Source organism: Pezoporus flaviventris, unplaced genomic scaffold (assembly GCF_033815535.1).
Source record: "Pezoporus flaviventris isolate CSIRO_AGI_PZ_B2104156 unplaced genomic scaffold, CSIRO_AGI_Pfla_v1 ptg000072l, whole genome shotgun sequence".
In the NCBI taxonomy this organism is placed as follows: domain Eukaryota; kingdom Metazoa; phylum Chordata; class Aves; order Psittaciformes; family Psittacidae; genus Pezoporus; species Pezoporus flaviventris.
The window spans coordinates 2,108,846-2,129,510 of NW_026892620.1; the positions used below are offsets into that span (position 1 = coordinate 2,108,846).

Sequence of the window (20,665 nt, forward strand, 5' to 3'; positions counted from 1 at the left end):
AACTGGTCTGTTCCCAGTACAAAAAGCATCCAGGTGAGAAGGATAGTAGGAAATTTTTCTTTGGTACAAGCAGATCATTTCCAAAAGTCAAGGAATAGGTACTTTGGAAATCTGCTTTTACCTGGAGTTCACTTACTGTTAGTGGCAATAATTGTTTGGCTTCAAATGTTTATCCAAAGGACACGGGCTTGACTCAATACACGGATGCAGTATTGCTACCCTAATTATTCCCTATGGACAGGGGCAAGGCAGAGTCAGACTATGGATTGGTTAAAGAAATTTTGAGGCGGTTGGGGTATAATTCTGTTAGTATTTTTGATGATGGAGGCAGAGTGTAATTTAAAACCAGGACTGAATAAATCATGAAAATTTTTGCCTTATTCAAGAACAAATGGGCCACTTGATCAGCTTGTTGGCAAAAAAGGGTTGTGTGTTTATGTTAAATCCTGAATGAAGATCTGGTAGATTGCTTTGTGGAGTGGAGGAGAAGTTCAAGGTTTGTTTGAAGGTGCACTAACAGTAGTTCAGATGTAACCAAGTATGTCCAGTAGGAGATAAAGAATTACGAGAGCAGTCACATGGTGACACACTGTCCTGGCCTACAGAAGTTTATTATTCAGGGAATTTCTGAGCTAGGCACAGCATGTTTGTACTTAGTAGTGGTAGGTGCAGGTACATCCAGACAAAGCCCCTCTAAAGTACATGAATATGGTTGGTTTAGCAAGGTCCCTGGTCACACACAGAGAATTAAGAGGGAGTAAGAGGGAGGCCAGGAAACAGTTCTTGCTTGCAGTGGAAGACAGAAGTCAGCTCACTGATTTGAGAGCAGCTACCATGTGCCAGCACAGACATGAGGTTAGCCAAGGTGCACGTGGAAGTCCATCATGCAGCATTGCCTCAAAGTTCCTCATAAACCACTGGGAATGAGTAAGGAGCTCCGCTCACGATGCAAGGCTGTAGTAAAAGAAAAGAAGAAACACGACTTCTTCACTGTCAGACTAGACACTGGAGTACTCTGTTATAAATCAGAAGATTAATAGCCTATTTTATGTACCCTGAGAAGCCCATTCACAAAGTGAGACTATTCAGAAGTGCTCCATTACCCCTGGAAAGCAAGGTACCTGGGGTATAGTGCCTATGTTGTAAGATAGGATCACAGAATCATAGAATAGTTAGGGTTGGAAAGGACCTTAAGATCATCCACTTCCAACCCCCCTGCCATGGGCAGGGACACCTGACACTAAACCATCTCACCCAAGACTCTGTCCAGCCTGGCCCTGAACACTGCCAGGGATGGAGCATTCACAGCTTCCCTGGGCAACTCATTCCAGTGCCTCACCACCTTCACAGTAAAGAGCTTCTTCCTTATACCCAATCTAAACTTCCCCTGTTTAACTTTTAACCCATTACCCCTTGTCCTGTCACTACAGTCCTCCACAGCATCCTTACAGGTAAGATGACCTTACCAAATAAGTATTTAGCATGAGCCAGAGACACATTGTTTTGATGACAGTTCTGACAAATCCGCCACAAAGTTTGCTTTTAAGTTGCTTTTAACTTCTCTGTCTGGTCAGGTTTACCGCACAAAGTACTGAGTGTTCAAGTAATAATTAGATCACTAGAGCAAGCAAGGAGGAGGAAGTCTGTTGTCTTTGAAATGACGCAGAGAAGAACCCAAGCATAGCCAAAAACCACACATACAGATGAGACAAAGCCTCTAGATAAAGAAATGAGAGGGTGAACAAGTGGAGGCTGGAAGCAGAAAGTTAATACTTGTCAAGCATTATGATTGATCCCAGGAACCCAATATGTATGTGAAAGCAATTAAAATACATGGATTATATACAGCGATAAAAAGCAAGATTGACTAGGAAAAAAAGTGGTGTTTTGGTGTTGTGTTTTTTTTTTTTTCCTGTGGAGTCGCAATAAGAAAATGGTCTGATTTGACAAATGAGAATGGAAATGGTGTGCTGTTCCCTACCTAGGGTTGAGACTGGGGGAAGAACTGCTCTTGACTAGGTACACTGGAAGTGATTTAGTCTGGAAGAACAGTAAATAAAGATACATGTTTTAAGAATAGCTGTGGCTGTTCTCATTTCTTGACTCTGTTTTTGCATTGGTTGTCCGTTCTGGCCCACAAGGATGCTGATGACACATATGCATCCCAAACTAATCAGAAGGCCTATAATTTTTAAGTAATTTTTGCTGTTCCAAGGCAGGGGTGTGGAACACCCACAGGCTTGGATCATGGTGCCTGGCTTAGAGTGTGATTGTGTAGGGGCTGTCTCAGAGACTACAGCCTACAGCTCTTGGTTGGCAGCCCTGAGGCAGAGGGAATGCCTGTGCTGTAAGATGTGAGCTGCTTAGTCTTTGCTGAAATATCTTTTCTTTTTCAAAACCTCTCCCTGCCTCCCTCTCAACTTCTGTAATCATGTAATTTCAAGACAAGAGGGCATGCTTATGGTGTGTTTGGGTTTGAGGTTTTCTTTTGCCCTCTGGGAATTTTCCATAGCTTATTTACTCTGGTGAAGGTTTGGTCATGAACCACATTGAAAACTGAAATGTCTTGTTCCTTGAAACCTGTTAATTTTATAAACCACAGACAAAATATGGTGAGGCAGCTGCATTGAGAGTTTTCCCATATGACCCAGCACTAACCTTAGCCCAGCCCAGCCAGGCTAGCTCCAAGGGATGGCTCACCCTGCCACAGCTGCGCTTGAGACAGCTAATGATCAGAAACTACCAGTTGGGCAGAAAAGATTGTAGCAGCCACTAGACATTTTTCCTGTGGGGCTTGATGAGTTGAGTCGTAATTCTTGAATAGTCTTGATTGCTTTGGCTTTTTTTTTGTTTGCATTATCCTAGTACATGTATGTTAAATTAGTTCTGCAGAAGATTAGAGCAAAAGCATGTCATTTTTACTGGCTTTATTCACTGCTTCCCAGCACGTCTCCTCCCCCAAAGATTATACCTTCATTATGCATTTATTTTAGTATGTATTTTCCTCTAATCCAGATATGAACTGTCAGTCTTAATAATGTGATACCATGTGGCAGAACTGAGGCATCATTTTATCGTCTTTGAGTAGCTGTCATTTTGTTCTAGCTCTTTTTCTGCTTGCCAATTAAAGCCAGTATTTTGGTACCAGGTTGGAAGAGGAGGAGTGTTAATTTAGCTAGCAACTTTCCCATGACTGAGCAAGACCAGCTCTAGGATTACAGTTTCCTGCAGCTAATGAGTGTATACTAACATGAGTCAACCAGACCTGTGCTTTGATGGATTGTATTGTCTCTCCCTGTAATGCTCAGAAAATATAAGAACCAAAATGAGCCCTTCTCCAGACGTAACCTTCCTTCCTCAAAATTGTAGGTCTTCAGTCTTTTGCCTGCTTTCTCCAACATCCTTAATCTCCACTTTTAAACTACCTGAAAGGCTTGGGATACAGTCTACATCAGTGTCTGTTTCCTGTTTTCCCACATTTTGTTTTGTTCAAGGTTACTTTTGCTTTTCTTATTCCAAATGCACAAAAGAAAGGTCTTACTCTTAAGCCATCATGACTGCATGAGAACAGCTGTGTATTTTTTGTTTTCTTCTGTTTTGTTTTTTTCTCTGGAGAACATAGAAAATACCCTACTGTGTTAAATACCCCCTCTAGTCTAGCTTAGTACTGTTTCTATTATTTGATGGTGAGTAATACTTCAAATATGGTATGATTGCTCCAGTGTTATACGCTTCTCAATCAGCAATTTGGGTTTTCCTTAGCTGGAGGAGGCTTCTGGACCATTAAGCTTTAATAGTTGTCTACAAACCTACACTCCATGAGCTCATGTAGTCCTGGTTTGAATCCATGTATTCTTTTGGCCTCCACAGGGTCCTGTGGCAGTAAGTTTTGCAACTTCATTAGGCACTGTGTGGAAGAAGTACTTCCTTTTGTTTATTTTAAACCTGCTCTCTAGTGATTTGATTATGTGCCACTTAATTCTTATTTTGTGAGGAAATGTTCTTCAGACCATCCATGACTTTGTAAGCTGTTCATGGATGTATAACTTCTGTTTCCAAGATGAAGTGAACAAACCTGAGAGTGCAGTGAGAGGTTAGATGTCATCATGTTATTCTTCTCCATGTGTTTGGTAGAGAACGTACAAGTTGAGCACCCAACAATTTACATTGCTATGTTCTCTCTGGTCAGCTAACGATACTGTTTGTCTTTGCTGACAGTCTGTTGCTGGCAGTCAATGTGTTAATGACAGAGGACTATCCACCAAAAACATAGAAATTTGTGGCAATATTAGAATAGATCCTATGATTGTATGTGTGTATAATTAGGGTATGCATAGTTTTTGTGTGTGGATAACTTCATGCTTTCTGTCATTCTTTCCATCATTCCATCATGCTTTTTTTCCATCATTCAAATTCATCTGTGATTTGATTGTGTAGTGATTTATAAACTGTGTCCTCAAGTGTAGATCATGATGTCTGGGATGACTTTCAATTGTCTGCATATTCTTGAGAGTACTGCTTTTATTAAAAAAAATGCTCATACCTAGGTTCACACAATCCTAGAAGTATACAAAGATTGAAGATCACACTATCTAGATAATACCTCCTCTGGTACAAAACTGATTCCTGTATTGGTGCAGAATATCCATTTTTTTTCCTCCCTTTATGAGAGTAAAAAATAGGTCTCTACTTAAACTGCATTTGAAGTCCACATCATATGTTACCAAATAACTTGCTGTGTGGATAAAACTGTGGGGCACTATCTGTTACTGAATTTTAATCTGTTGATTTTCTACTGGGTTTTTTGTGCATCAAAGTTGGTGTCACTGAAAGCAGTGAAATGGGTATTACTTTTTTCACTGATCTTGTAGCACCCTGATGTTTGCCAGAAATTTTGCACTGTGAGTATAGTATCAATCATTTGCCCAAACAGCTTCAGAGATCGTTTTCACCAAAATTTTCCAGTTGTATAAATACATCAGCCCAAGAAGTTTACCTGTTGGAAGCAGAAGGAGAGTCCTCTGCTTCTGGCATCTGGCTTGTCTGCCTTTGTTTCCAGTTGGTGCTTCATTCCTCATTAGGTTTTAACTTATGAAACATGAAATACTTTTCATTTTGAGGTTGTGATAGTTTTTTTTCTTTTTTTCCCAAAGAGATGTTAAAATGAGAATGCCAGAGTGCGGATTTCTCACCATGGCTTGAAGCAAAGCCCAGTTTATTCCATTTTGTCCCTCCAGTGTCTCTTTGACTTCTTCAGTGCAGAGCTGCTGAATGTATTTCTTCAGTTTTGCTACTTAAAAGTTTTATGAAGAAAGCTGGCTGTGTCATACTGTTTCCTGATCCATAGTTAACTCACCTTTACAAATATGCCCATGCCAAATTTTACCGAGAGCACTGAGGCCTTCATAAATACGATTCTGAGAAATTACTTGACTACTGCTGGGATCCATCTGTTTGGGGTTTTTAGTCTTTTGTTACAGAAGTAAATTCTGATTGTTGTGTTTTTTCTTCTTTTGGTGAACAAGTTGTCAGCGTTCTACAGCCTACGGTGCTGACAGGTCCCATCTTGACAGCAGACTCTTATTTCATGAACCTTAACTTGTTGTACTTGCATAATAAGAATCCTTCAGTTTAAGGGTTCTCTGTAATTTAACAGTATTTTTGACCTCGTTAAAGTTAGTATTTCAGGCCAAAATGTGTTTTGAAGTTTAGGTATAAATTAAAGGCTTGTGCATAGTGACATTTCAATTCCATAGTGTAAAGTGTTAAGAAGAGGAATAGGATGAGAATGAATTGCCTTTATTTTCACTCCAGCCTCCTCCCATTTCATTAATTTTTCTGCATTTTCTTCTTTTCTAGAGTTTTAGAGTGCCAAGGGCTGCCCATTGTGAACGGGCAATGTGATCCGTATGCTACTGTTACCTTAGCAGGACCCTCCAGGCAAGTATTGCACATGCAAGAGCTTCCATTTTATAAGGAAATCAATCAGGTTCCTGATTCCTTTGTCTATTGGAAATCTGCATCCTCGGATGGACAGATGGGAGTACTTAGATGCCACTAGAATATGTTAAGTGTTGGTGTGTGCATGTATGAACTACTGAATTATACTAGAGTAAGCAATTTGAGGCTTGTTTCAGGTTTGATTTATGTAAAGGTCTGAATAATCTCTGAATAATTTGAATATCCTGGAGTATGTAATTTGTGGTTAGGCTTAATTTGTGCATCTTCTCACCTCACAGTTGGAGACCAGTTTTTGAGCAAATTTATTTCCTATTTTGGGCAGGGGCAGAAGAGAAAGCTGAATACATCAACATCATGCAGAGTATGCACGTTTGTGTGTGAATATTTGGTGTCTTTTAACTTTGTAGGTGTGGCAAATTAATGTGTATGTTGAAAGCCTTAGGTGTCTTAGTCCTATAATTTGATACATGCAGATATAATAGCATGAATAAAACTGGAATGAGCTTTTAGTAATGACATTATGCATGCTAATCTTCAATTTAAATTTGGGATTAAATTTTCGTGTTCTGTTATAAAAATTTCCCATGTTGTCAGATGTCACTGTTTTATTTCTGGTTATTTAGAGTCATCTTTCATGTCTGTGCCATATTAGAAACAAAATAGCTCTGCTGTGACCTGAGAGAATCAGATTTGGTAGCATGGGTTATTTGTAATGTCTTACTGAAATAGCTTTATTGAAAATACTGTAAATAAGATGCATTCTTGACAAATTCTTACCTTGCATGCAGAGGAGTCTTTGACCAGTCTATGACCAGAATATAGAGCAGTCAGTCTGTATTATTCATCTTTGCCTAGGTGTGTTGTTCATTATCTCCATTAATGAGCTGTGCATCTGAGTTGTATGTGTTGATGTTTTAAGCCTCTAACTTGTTTCAAATGGTACTGGGTGGCTATTACTGATACTCTAAGGAGATTTTTTGACTAACCCTTGTATCCTTGAATGTCCAGATTTACCTTTGTCTGCTTCCCTCTGCCTGTGCGTCTGGCTGTGTATGAAACTGATAATGTATTTCCCTTCAGAATAAGCAGCACAGCCTCATCCTATTACTATCTGTTTTTTGGTGGGGGGAGAAGGCTTGCCTGCTATCTCCAGCAAGCAGCATGCAGCTTATTCCCATTGACTGCTTTGTAATTGCCCAATAATTGTGCTTGCTTTAATCGCCTCCTGTTCTACATCCTGCTTCCCAGTCCTTTCCCAGATGGGCTTATCAGTGAAGAGGTTGATTGGCAAGTGTGACTGATGATATGGGATAGACAATCTGCCCTACGTCCTGGAGGCAGTTAGTCTCTCTGATCTCTCAGCTCCTCGTAGGAACAGTGGGATATTCTCAATCTGTACATCATTCTCCTCTCTGAATTTTTCAATGCCTCTCCTTTTAGAGTAGTAAAGCCGCTTTATTCTGCTACATTTATGCAATGCCAAGCATAAAAATTTCACCAAATGTGCTGCTGTTTATTGTGTGGTTTCTACTTAGAGAGCTATCAGACTTCCTGAACAAAACTGTTTCTAAGCCTCTATTATAGACGGGAAAACATTGTATGCTGGTGGATGGGCCCATTCAAGACACAGGAAGCCTGTGGCAGCACTGGGAATTAAACCCAACTTTACTTGACCTCTGTAAAAGAATACATAGAATTGTCCAGTTACTATAAACAGTTACAGCCTATCTTAAGCAGCTTTGCTGGATGAGAAATGAGGGATAGATTCTGGAATGAAATGATTAGTAGGTCAGTTTTCCACATGGCTGATGTGCCTCTCTATCTGTGTCTGTTTTATCTATGCCTGCAGAGCTGTAGGGGAAGATTGATGACACAAGGACAACACAGAGCTTTTCACTTGTAGGTAATGAGAACATATCAAGCATAGGATCAAAACATTTGGAAATCATCAAACACCTGTTGGCTGGCCTGTGAGAAATGCATTGATTGGCTCTAGCCCAGTTTGATGTCCGCATTCTAAAAGGCGGTCGCAGGTGGATGGAGCTGCCCACAGAGGATGAATGGGCAGTGCTGAACTTCGTCAGGCCTATTGCCCAGGGCGTACTTTGAAAGAGGTCTGCCGTGTCTTGTTCCTACAGAGCAGCAGAAATTGAGAGACTTAATCCTACAGAGCTCAGCACTACTCATAATAATAACAGCAGAACATTAACTAAGTGCTCTTGGGGCTGCAGGGAAAAGGCTGGTAATACAGCAATAAAAATACTCTTACTGAGGAAATGGTTCTGGGTGGTTTTGATTATTTCACACCACTGAGAAGCATTCATTGATTCCTCAGGCCAGGATTATAAAACATAAACCACAGAAATAGCTATTTGTTGGTCTTCCTGTCTCCTGTGCTGTTAGGGTATGAGGAATTTTTGAGTCACATCAAGACTGAGACTGTCCCCCAAATGTTGCTCCTCAGGGCCTCATTCTTGCCAGTTGCTTTGTACAGATACAAGATTCTGCTGGACGAAGTGAGTGACAGAATCAAGAACTTGTGTTTAAGAGAGGATAACAAACTGTGATTACTGCCACTTCAGAGAAACAAGCATGCAGTGAATCTCTATTAAATGTGTGTGAGTGTGTATTCCTTACTGTGCTGGAGCCATGTGGCATTCTAGCTTTACCAGATAAATCAAGTGGATAATTATTTGTTCCTCAGTCTCCCTGTTGTAGGATCACACGTCTGCTGATGTTTTCTTACCCTTTTTTTTTCTTTCTTTCCTTAATTCAGATCAGAAGCCAAAAAGACTAAAGTTAAAAAGAAGACCAACAATCCACATTTTGATGAAGTGTTTTATTTTGAGGTTGGTATTTCAAAGGAACGGGTGATAAGCTGAAATACTATACTGTAGATAGTTGGCACAGTATCCTGCTCCATGTTGTGCCAGCTGTCTTCTTTGAAGACTGTTTCAAAGCATGGTGCAGGGGAAAGAAGTACCCAGGATTAGACTCGCTGTCTGCTGAGGGAGTAGTATATTGCGTCGGCTCAGATACTGTGCAGGAAAACCTCCAAGGTGCGCTTCTGAGCAGCAGCCTTTATGCTCCATGGCAACTCACCCAAGAAGAGTTTTGAAAAAGAACAGTTAAAATGGGGTTTAAAAATAAAACAACAACAATAATCTTTTTAACCTTTGTTTTTATAGCAGCTCCACCCTGTGATTCCCAGTCACTGGGAGGAAGGTTATGTCCTAGGGGTACTGAAAACTGTAGAGGAAAAATACACTTAAACTGGATGTTCTGGCTGTCTACCAGTCTGCTGCAATACCAGTGCCTTTTCTCCAAGTGGGTGAAGCCTCTACAGCTTGATTTAATACAGAGCATTTTCAACAAGTCTAGTTAAAACAAAGTATAACTTTCATGAAAGTGCTTATTTCGGTTCTTTCTGGCAAGAGTAACTGTAATTGTGGTGTGTCCGTACATATATCTCATGTGTTTATAATTTTGATACCTCTGGAAACTTTTAATTCTGTCTTCTAAAGTATGTGAATCTTTTCTTTTTCTCTGGGACATCTTAGTCCTGATCTACATTTGACTGTTCTATTTCAGTAGACACCTCAAGAACATACCTAGCATAACAAAGTTGATGAAAAGCCACAGTAGTGCAGTGCAGGTGGCATATCACCGAAAAGCTTTTTCTGGCCATGAGGCTTGCATCGTTCAGGACACACTTGTGTTAGAAATTGTTGCTGACATAGGGGTGGCACCTTGGGATGTGGTTTTTCAAATCAGTTCAGGAGCACAGGCGGCCACATCAGTAAGGAGAGCTGGGGAGGAGCCATAAAAGTGCTGTTGCACTGTGCAGACCTGAAGTGCACTTATTATTCTTGGCAGGGCCACTGAGGGGTTTATTGCTGTCTTCCCCTCTTAAAAAAAAAAAAAAAAGGCCATCTTTGCTTAGAAGCTGATAATTGTACCAAGTAATCTAAAGTCTGTCATACCAGCAGAAACATGGTCTTGTGGATGAGCTCTGTTGTATTTGGATTTGAGGAACAGAGAGCAAGTTCTTCATTGGCAGGAGCACTTTCCCACTGCCCAAAGGGGTGGAAGCCCTGAGGCTTGGCCACGATAGCTGTCTAAGGTAATCTTTCCTTTGCTAACCCAACACATCTCTTCCTAGGATGTAACTTCCCTGCAGACTTAACTTCAGCTAGCAGTGAGCCTTTGTGCCTGCTTGCTGACTTGGTGAGGCTCCGTAGTCGCTGCATGGGCATGGTTGGCAGGGGAGAGATTCCATGGTACTGCGTGAGGCTGTCCAGGATTTAAGTCCCTCATCTGGCCTTTGCCAGTCGCACAAGAATGATGCTATATGTAATTAAACTAAACTGGTCTTCCTTATGTTTAACATAGGCAGTTCTCAGGGCATCTGTCAGTGAGAGCTTTTTAATGAGGATGTAAGCCAGGAATTCAGACTGTAAAGCACAAAACTTCACCTGTCTGATTCCTCAGCCTTCTGTGCACTGCGGAAGCCGAGAACGTTTGGTATTTAAACACTGAACTTGGCAGGTGGTGCCATATTGGGAGAGGAAGGAGAGAAACAGAAAGCATCTTCCAGCTGGAGTTGTGGAGGGGGCTGGAGGCTTGCTTATCTTGCCTTTATGCTGAGAGCTGGGTTGCGTGCAAGTATTAGCAGAAGCAAAACCTGAACTCAAGCCCATGCCCCAGTTGTTCTGCTAACTCAGAGCAAAATGTTTTCTGTGTGGGTAAGAGCAGAGCTTGGGAAATGTCTGAATCAGCCAGAACTCTGAAACATAAACATACCCTTAGTGCAGGGAAAGCCATAATAGATTTATGTCATTTTGAAAGCAGTTAGTATATATCACACTAAATGTCTCAGAGGAACAAGGTTCAGTAGAACTGCTATGGCTGGGAAATACATTCACTAATGAGACATGGGCAGACCTGTGGCTAGTGCATGCTGATGGAACTGCACAGATTCATATTGTTAACAGCAGTGTCACTCACTGCTTCCAAACAACTTCATCACCTTCCCTGCAGTCTGCTAACACAGTGATCAGCCATGCCTCCAAGGAAGAAGCTGATCTGTAAAAGGTATTGAATGGTTGCTTTCCTTTCTATAACCAAATTTGATTTTCTGAAAGGAAAATAGCTTATAGTTGATTTGGGAAATCTTAAGGGCTTATTTAAGGGGTGCTGTGAGCGAAACTTGCACCTGATGGCCAGGAGCCATTTTCACCACCACTCCAGCTGCAGTGTAGTGTCGGGGCTTGGAGTTCTATATGCAGCTACAAGAAAATGGTCCTCTTATGGAAACCAAAGAAGGTGGTGCTGGGGACCTGTTTGCAAACCTGCACGTGCTGAAAAAAAAATGACTGGGGTTAAACAGCTTGCCAGCTTTGCCTAAAGAAAGGGACCACCAGCACAACAGAGTTGTGCCCCCTTCTTTGTAAAATGGTACATGGCAGCTTAGTTCAGCACTGTGAACTAGGAGGTCCCTCATCTTCAGTTCCATCCTTGGAATGGATGAACTTCATACAGCTATCTTTATAGCAATACCACTCTTGAACTGTATTAATATGCACACTAAGCAGTCATACAGGTGAACAGAGAAACCTAGTACTTGCAGAGTCCACCAAAACTTCTCAGAAATGTGCTTCCTTAAAGGAATGTGCTGTAAGTTACACCTATGCTATAACATTTTTTTAACAACTCATGTGTTAGAGATAATAAAAGGCTTAAAAATTACTTCCTTATTAAAAATTACAGCATTAGCTTCACAGTAGTAATGAAAATGTCATTTGCGGGTATGTAAGATAATTTCTTGAAGCCACAGTGACAGCAGTCGCAAGGGTGAAAAGATTTGTGCTAAGCTGCTGAAATTGTAGGCTACATGTAAATCCTCTGTGCTCTTGGGCTTCCAGGTGCACTTGTTTCAGTTAGTGTAGAGCATTTGGTCTCCAGTGCTGCTAGCGTCTTTTAGTTTTTATGTATTGCTTTCAAAATGGTGCCTCCCTCACACATACATACATACAGAAAAAAGGCTATGTTGAGTGTCCTGTGCTTTAAGTCTCTTCTGGTTCCTCCCCACTTGTGCAGCTGTATCTTTGCCTCCTTTGTTTGTACCATCTGCATCTGATGTGCAATAGAAAACCAAGAGGTCAAGTTTACAATAAAAGCCAGTTTTTGTGAGTGGGAAATATCAAGCTACAAGTATATTTAAACCTACATTAAATTTCAGCTTCTGTGTGCAACCAAGAGCTGAACCCACACATCATACACTCTTGCATTTGATCAGTTCCTGCTGTGGTTTCAGCTGGGTGGGGTAGGCTTTTTCTCAAGTTTCTGACACACTGCACAAAAATACAACCATCAAAGTTTTTTTATAATCCTGCTAGAAAACAAATGTCAAGAAATGCTTGTACAAAAACTTCTTTGCTAATGCTCTACACTTAACGGCTATCTTCCCATTATTTTCTGCCCATGCTTTGCTCCCTATCAGTCTCGCAAATACGGTTGCTGAACTGTGCACCTGGTTCTGTACTCTGATATGCATAATACACGCAAGCATCTCTTGGACAGTTGATCTGCTTGGTATTTTTTGGTATGAGCATGATAAATTGACTTCCAGGGTATCAGGACAGGCAGAACTTCCCAATTATAACTGGATAAAATGTTTATAAGGATGGTTTTGTGTCGGCCCGTCCCCACCTCGCTTCAGAGTGTCTCAGGCCATCTGCGACACTCTGAAACATCAGTTGTACAGCTGTATTTAACACCCAGTTATTAATTGTTCTTTTATTTCCCTAGATGGATTATAAAAGTGGTACTCCTTTCCATGTTTTTTTTTTCTTTTGTCAGTATAAACTCAAAGTACTGTGGTAATATTAAAGACATCCTTTCTCTGTAAAGACAGTATGGAATGTCTGTTTAGTTCTGGATATGATTGTGTAACCATCACTTTTGTATAGTCAGGAATGTGTTTAGTCACCATGTTTATTCAAGTGCCTGAATGTTTTCAAAATTAAGACTGAAGTCACTGCTGATAGTAAAAGGCTGTGATCTTCCAAAGCTTGGTACATGTAACTTCAGAATGCATTTGTATCAGATCAAGTTGTTAAAGTTTCCTTCTTTCTATTAGGTTACAAGACCCAGTAGCTACAACAAGAAGTCCCATTTTGATATTGAAGATGTTGATGAAGTTGACAAAATGGAGATTAGGTATTATAAAACATTTTATTCTAATAAATTTGTCTTCTAAAGTTGTCTAACTTTGTAGTAGACTCTGTTTTCAAAGTGGCAGGCATGGTTTTGCTGCTGATAAATCAAGATGTCTTTGTCATTGTATATATTTGTTTACCTCCACCATCTTGTAGATTGTATCTGAATATGTGTGATGGTTCTGCTGCCGGAGAGATCCTTATTATTTTCCTTCATATCCTATATATGCTGTGGGTATACTAATCTGTGATTGTCATTAAGCTCAGCCTTTTCTGTCTGGGCCTGGGCTCCCCTTCCTTCCCTCCATCAGTTTCCCAAGAGAGCCCAGAAGTTCCTCCCAGTTAGAGAGTATATTTTCTTTCATCACTTGAGTTTAGCAACCCATATAAGGTCCTTCTTCCCTGAAAGGAAACTCTTGAACTTGGAGTTTCTCTGGGGCAGAGGCAGTTTCTCTTCTCATTTGCCTGCCAGACTTTAACCCCTTCTTGCAAGGCTGGCTGTGATAAATGTGAAATCCATTGCTCAGGAAAGAAGCAACTCTGATTTCAAAAAACAAAACAACCCCACCTCACCCCCTGCCACCCACTTGGTACTATTTTAAAATATGCTGAGGTCTGTCAACAGTGTCTGTAGGGACAGGAAAATAGGAGGAGTGGAGAGAAAACAATAGGAGGTGCAAAACCTAAAGGTATCACATGCGTCATATCATCACAAACATTGAAACTTAAGAGACTTAGGCCATCTGGTGATGTGGGTGCACTGTAGCTGAAAACTGCTGTATCTCCGTAAGGTGGTAAGAAATTCCCCTCTCCTTTACTCTAGGATTTGGAAGAAGAAAGTTTAGGGGAGAATGGTGGCACCCCCTTCCTTCCCCGGTATTCCCACTGGAGAGGCAGTGAGGGCTTATTTTCCAAACCATTCCCTAGTACCTTTAGAAGCAAAGCTGGCTGTAAGGAAAGATGGGGAGACCAGGAAGGGGGAACAGTACTTACTCCCAGCAAGCAAGACACATCTGTGTTCACGAATGAATGGGTGAGGGCTGTTCTAGACCAGGAAGGGGGAACAGTACTTACTCCCAGCAAGCAAGACACATCTGTGTTCACGAATGAATGGGTGAGGGCTGTTCTAATTTGATGGTCAGCTGTTGGTTCGTGTAGCCTGTTAGTGTAGTATTGCAGCATTACGAGACCATTAATGAATTTAATTGCCATGATTCTGTGAGACAGGAAAGGGAAACTATTCATAGGTGAGTGAGACGAGCCGTAGTTCGTTTCTCAGAGAACATCCATGTCAGGCAGTGCAAAGGTACCGGGGCTTAAGGGCAGCTAATTCAAAGGAGAGAAAGCGAAGGCCCAGGTTTAGTGCCGTGCTGCTTCAGTGATGTCAGTCTTGCAGCACAGCAGATGATCCAGTCCTAGCACCGCACTAAAGTTCTTCAAAGCTTTGCATGGTGTAGGCAGATACAAATTAACATGCCCCATATTCCATGGGATGTGTGTGATGGAATAGGCAACTGAACAACATCTTGGGAGTCCCAGTCTAGTCTTTGTAACCATGATGCCTAGGCACACACTGGCTTTAAATGAAAGCTAGGATACTTTCGTAATTTTGTCCCCCCTCTGGGAGGGGACCCTAGACATTGGTGGACAGTGGCTGCACATTGCTTAAATGTTTCAGTTGATTCTTATTTTTTCACTTTTGGACTAAATGGAATTATACAGTTGTTTTACTTGCTAAGTATCATTTTCTGGAGAAATTACTGTCTGCAATGATAATGTATGTGTTACTCAGCTTCAGAAGAATCTTTCATTCCTTAAAACCAACACATCACAGTGTGGTAAGGATGAATTGTTTGTGAGGAGCTTTCCAAAATAGTTGGGAAAAGATTAAACACTTAAATAATAGACAAAAACAGTATTAGTCTTGGTTGGGCAAACTCTGCTCAGAGGTTTTGTTCCCTATAGGACACTGTGTTTTTGTTTCCATCTCGGGTTCCCCTTCCACCCCCACTCACTTCCTCCAGTCTGTTTAGTCAGAGTTAGATTGCCCCCATGCCTTCTGGACAGATTGTACGATTTATGGGTTTGGGGGTTTGTTTTCTTTTTCTCTCCTGAGAAAAATACCATTCCACAGGGTAAAGAGGAGGCTTAATCGCTCATGGTTTCTCTCTAAAACTATGACAGTTTCTCTTTTTGAGTGGGTGTAGGAAGTTGCAGGGCATATCAACACTTAGGGACCAGATGTTCTGGTGAATTCATTGTTTCTCCTCCCCCTCTCTGCTGTTTCTTTCTTTCTGTGACTGAAGTCTGCCTAGTTTCAAAATAACACTTGCCATAATTTTGCCTTTTACAAGCTCGGGAAACAGTAATCTTCTAGAATTGGAGGTCTGTGTATTACGATTTTTAAAATGCTGCTATGCTTTGTACTCCTGAATGCACAAAACAATAATTTCAGAATTGGATGCCTGCTTTGCCTACTGTGTAAGATCTACCTTGAGTTGTTAGTTGCTCTCCTACCATCCTTTGCACTGATTTTTCCTGTAACTTAAGTTGCTGTGAGGGAACACCTTTTGGCCGCATATGTTTAAGTGTGTTATTTCTAGTGGGCGTCTTGAAAGAATTTGGATAAACTAGAAACTAGTAGCCTGTAGATACTTGGTAAAGTGTAAATTAGACTTTGTATAAATAAACTCCCCGAAAGATTCCTTTCCTCCTGAAGCTGCTTTTAGCTATCTGAATTAGTAGGAACATACCATCCAGACATGAAGAAAAGGGGTAGAAAAGGTTGAATTTTCAAAGAAGCTTTTTTTTCCTCTGGGGGAATTCTTGCCCTGCAGAAATACTGTCAAAATATCAGAGTCTGAAGAACTTTACCCAGCAGGCATGCGATGTGAGCTGATAGTATGTCTACTGTATGAAACTTGATGCATGGCTGTTGAGAGGTACAAGGCTCAGAGGATTTAACATGCTGTCCTCTGCACTTGCATAAGGTAGGACAAACCTTTAGCTGGACTACCAACACCCATTCATTGACGAGCTTACTGTGACTTGCTCGAGAATAGGAAGGTTGTGTGAATATGTCCATGATTGGAATGACTTTTCACCTAATGCAAATTGAAGTTGCTCTTCTTAAAATGTTTTATTATTTGAAAATCTGTATTTTTTTCTGAAATATTTCTCCCCTCCCCAAGTTTAAGGCACATTCAGACTGTCACTTAGCTGCAAAATTCTCATCTGAGCTTTCTTTAAAATTAAAGTGCCTCTCGAAGGAAACCTTAATTTATGTACATAAAGAACTACCCTGGCATTTGAAACCTGTGCTTCAAGGTGGGTATTGTAATTTTTATCTATGAATACCATGTTAGATACCAGTACTTTTACTTTGAAGCTCAGTGCAGTTGTTTTACATCCCAGTGTTGAAGACTGTGTAAAAGGGAAGAAAGTATTATCTAGAGACATATACGGAGAGCTTCCCAAACATGAGGAACTGAGTGCCAGAAATTGTGTAGGCTTCAGTCAATAAACAGATTATATGGAGTGGTAGAACTGTCCTGAGCATCTGTACAGAACTGGTTTAGGTGCAACAAATTTGAATCTTCCCAGGAGCTAGAGCACTGGGAAGGACTGTATAGGCATTTAGCCTAACTCTGTAAAGATGATGTTTAGCTGCTAGTAATCCCACATTAGACCAGGACTAACAGTATGTAGTCCTTAAATATCTCTGCACCTTTTTTTTACCATGGTGTCCATTTTACCCATATTCTTTCATTATCTGGGATAGGAAGACAGCCCTCTGAAGCTTTATCAGTATGGGTAGTGGAAGCAGTACAGGTAAGGGAGAGAGTCTAGATGATTTTTTTATACTGATGTTTCATGGAGGTGAAGTGCAAGGCTCCAGCAATCTAACTAAGGTAAGATTGTCACTTTACTGTTTAGAAACTATTGTAGTTTTGAGACTCGTAGGCTTGAGGGGGGGGGGGAAAAAGACAGAATTTGAAATAAGTTTGGGATGATTTGGTTTTGTTTTTTTTTTTAATTTATTATAAATCTTAAAAAATAATTTGTTTTTATTGCAGAGTTGATCTCTGGAATGCCAGTAACTTGAAGTTTGGAGATGAGTTTCTAGGAGAACTGAGACTTCCTCTGAAATTTCTCCGACAGTCTAGTTCTTATGAAGCATGGTATTTGACATTTTTATTTTGGAGAATAAGTAGAAACATATGTCTGCTATGAAGACTAAGAGTAATTACTGCTAGGTGATAAAGTTTAAATGGATTTAATTTGTATCTTTTTTGTAAGCAAGCCAAAGTAATCTTAGCAAATGTAAGAACACGAAGTTTTGATGGTGTGATTAGAGATTTTGGTCTGCGTCTGTATTGCATGTGGGAGTTCTAATATGTTGGCTTTGTGATATTATTTACTGCAGTTCATCAGCAGTGCCACAGTTTTAGTGTGTGGGGTTTTAATCATAAAACTTTATGATCAGAACTTCCCATCTTGCACTTGGGGCAAAGCAAACTGGCAAATTAAAAAAGTCTGATTCAGAACTCTTCAAGAATTTGATACAAATGCAAACATTGTATGTATCTGTACATTTTATATATGTTCATGTACAACCCGAGATTATCTCGTGTTTCAGAACAAACTTTCTGTCTTATTTTTTTGTATATCAGGTATTTCCTGCAGCCTAGAGATAATGGTAACAAGTCATTGAAACCTGATGACCTCGGTTCCTTAAGGTTAAATGTGGTTTACACTGAGGACCATGTTTTTTCCTCAGACTATTACAGTCCACTTAGAGACATCCTGCTAAAATCTGCAGATGTTGAGGTAATTTGCTTGCACTGCTTGTTGTTTACCTGCAGATCATCCTCACAGAGGTCTCTAAATGTTTGTCACTGTCTTGCTGGCACCATAGCTGTGTAATTACCAGAGACTTCAGCTTTTTCCTTTTCAGACCTGAGGGCCTTGTTAAGCTCTGCATATCCTTGGTGCTAGTTTTCAGTCCCTGCAGAGATCTTTATCTGCATGCAGTATGGTGGGTAAAGGCACACCCAGGAACACCAGTGGTTTTAGCAGCAGCATAGTCTCCGTGGCTTTCTAATTTTACATGTGAAAATGCAAAGTAAATTTCAGTTTGATCAATTGGTTTTCCTTTACTGGAGAGGAACAATTTACTTGTATAATTAAAAAAAACCAAACCAAACTGAACAAGCCAAAAAATAATCCTGAAATCTCAAGAGGGTTGTACCATATGTGACATTATATATACTTTTAAGCACTTGTAACAGTGCTTTTATATTTTCAGTACAAGAAGTGTGTTCTATACTTACTGAGGCTTGAAACTGAGAAGGATTAAAGTTCTTCCTCTTCACTTGCTTCCCAGGCAACAGTGACATTCAGTGAAAATACAGCTATTAAAAATGGAGGGGGGAGAAAAAGAGTCTGTACTGTAGCAGTTTTTAAATTGCTGCCGTCTTGCAATCAGAACTTACAGCCAACAAAAACTGGAATGTGATGCCCACCCATGTTATGTATGGGCATGTTTGGGTAACTGGCTGTTACAACTGTTGTGTTGTGTTGGGTTTTGCATTAAGGAGCTAATGGGAGAAGAAAGAAAGGATGCTTGTTCTGGAAAGATCTCTCAAAGTTTTTCTTTCCATTGTTCAGCCTGTTTCAGCATCAGCTGCACACATTTTGGGTGAAGTTTGCAGAGAAAAACAGGAAGCAGCCATACCTCTGGTCAGGCTTTTCTTACACTATGGCAGAATTGTGCCTTTCATAAGTGCCATTGCAAATGCTGAAGTGAAGAGAACTCAGTAAGTACCAAAACCCAAGTTGCTATCATACCTACTTTATGTTGGCTAGTGTTAGACTCCTCCGCTCTAGAATTACGTGTAATATCAAAAGAAAATGTTAAAGTTGTTCCTGTTTCTCCCAGCTGAGTGGCAGAACTCTTTATAAATTATTTCACTGCTCTGAAGATCTGGTACGTTTGATTTTTAGGAGGAATTCCTGTCATGTTTTGCAAAATTTACTTGCAAGACTATTGTAAGATCTGAGAGCAGGGGTTTTCACTCTTCTCAGTTGTAATTATATTTCATGATAGCTGTGAAATACTACATTACCTTCAGCTGTTCATATGAAATAATTTCAGTTTCATAGTGTGCTAATAAATCATCTAGTGCTGAGTAAAAGTGTTGAATTTGTGAAAAAAAAAAAAAGACAAGTTTCTTCCTAATCATGAATATTTACGGCAAGCTGTGTGTGTCTAATCTTTCCAATTGGAGGGCTGAGGAACAAAGATGGGATTGGATCTGGCAATAGATAGCAGAAAACAAGTTTTTTTTCTGGTCACTTCATTTAAATACGTTGTTTGGCTTAGTGTTGGACTGACAGTTCAGTAGTGTAAGATCTAGATTCTTTAGGATCAGCCAGGTCCTAAAGAACATTTCTTGCTGCAAACTTTGTCCCTATGTAGTTGTGTTCCTGGCTGATGATAGAAGAGACAATAGAGAGTCAAGGGGAATGGCAGATGTTAATGCTAAAGTAACAGCTTCCTCAGCACAAAGTAAAATCTTTGTGTGCGCTTTTTTTTCCAGAGTGTCTGAGGGATAGTGTTTTCCTTCCTTAGGTAGGTGCATTTTTTCTGTGCTGCAGGTTGCCTGAAATAGCTTGATTGCTGCAGTATGAGGAAATCTGCTGCTCCCTAGTCAGTCATGTTGCTGTGATAAAACAGCAAAGATGGTGTTTGGTTTCAGGGCTTTCTGGCATTTATAACAGGCAATGAGCTTACATTTTTATGAAACAAAATGATGAATCCAGCAAAGTCATTCATCCTATTATTCACTGCGTATAAATGGGCACAACTGTTTATAAGACAAGCAGATAACTTCATATCCAAGTTTGATCTGCTGTCAGAAGGCACAGGATTTGATCGTATAGGTTGTAGATGAGATTGTTGATGCTGCATAATGTAAACTGCTATACAAGGAATTGAAGGTACAAAATGAATATAAAATTGCTTGCATTTTGAAAACATAAGTAATTCTAAAAAAATAAATACACATGATAGTGCAGATAGTACAGGATGATTTCTGTGCAAGTGGCTTTTCAGAAAAGACAGTCTGCATGGCAGGTTTCGCTCTCAGGGCAGGATTGGGATCTGCGCTGTGTTTAATAGTGTTATCACAGAACAGTGCTGTGCAAGTCACTTAGAAGAGGTGGCCATGTCATTGGAGCCAGTGTTTTCTTCTCCTTTTCCAGTTTACAAGCATTTATTTTATAGGGGAAAGTTGTAGGTCATGTGTAATGTCCAGTGTTGTGGGGACTAAAATCACTGCCTCCTTCCCTTATTCAAATTAATACTGTTCTGTAGTACATGAAAACAAGTTTGTTTGTCCTCATTTATACTGTAAACCCCTTTGATCTGAGCCTGTGTGTTTCTGTATGTTTAAATGGTGCACTGAGCACACAGTACTGAT

At 40.3% G+C, this 20,665-nt stretch overlaps 1 protein-coding gene across 2 annotated transcripts in view; it reads left to right on the top strand.

The window, feature by feature from the left end:
• Window positions 1-20,665, top strand: part of RASA3 (RAS p21 protein activator 3) — a 130,750-nt gene that overhangs the window by 91,138 nt on the left and 18,947 nt on the right. For both annotated transcript variants that reach the window (XM_061472713.1, XM_061472714.1), the window contains exons 6-11: window positions 5,860-5,940; window positions 8,738-8,810; window positions 13,103-13,182; window positions 17,258-17,362; window positions 17,855-18,011; window positions 18,852-19,000. In XM_061472713.1, coding sequence (XP_061328697.1) covers window positions 5,860-5,940; window positions 8,738-8,810; window positions 13,103-13,182; window positions 17,258-17,362; window positions 17,855-18,011; window positions 18,852-19,000 — 645 coding nt within the window. The remainder of the gene's footprint in view (window positions 1-5,859; window positions 5,941-8,737; window positions 8,811-13,102; window positions 13,183-17,257; window positions 17,363-17,854; window positions 18,012-18,851; window positions 19,001-20,665) is intronic.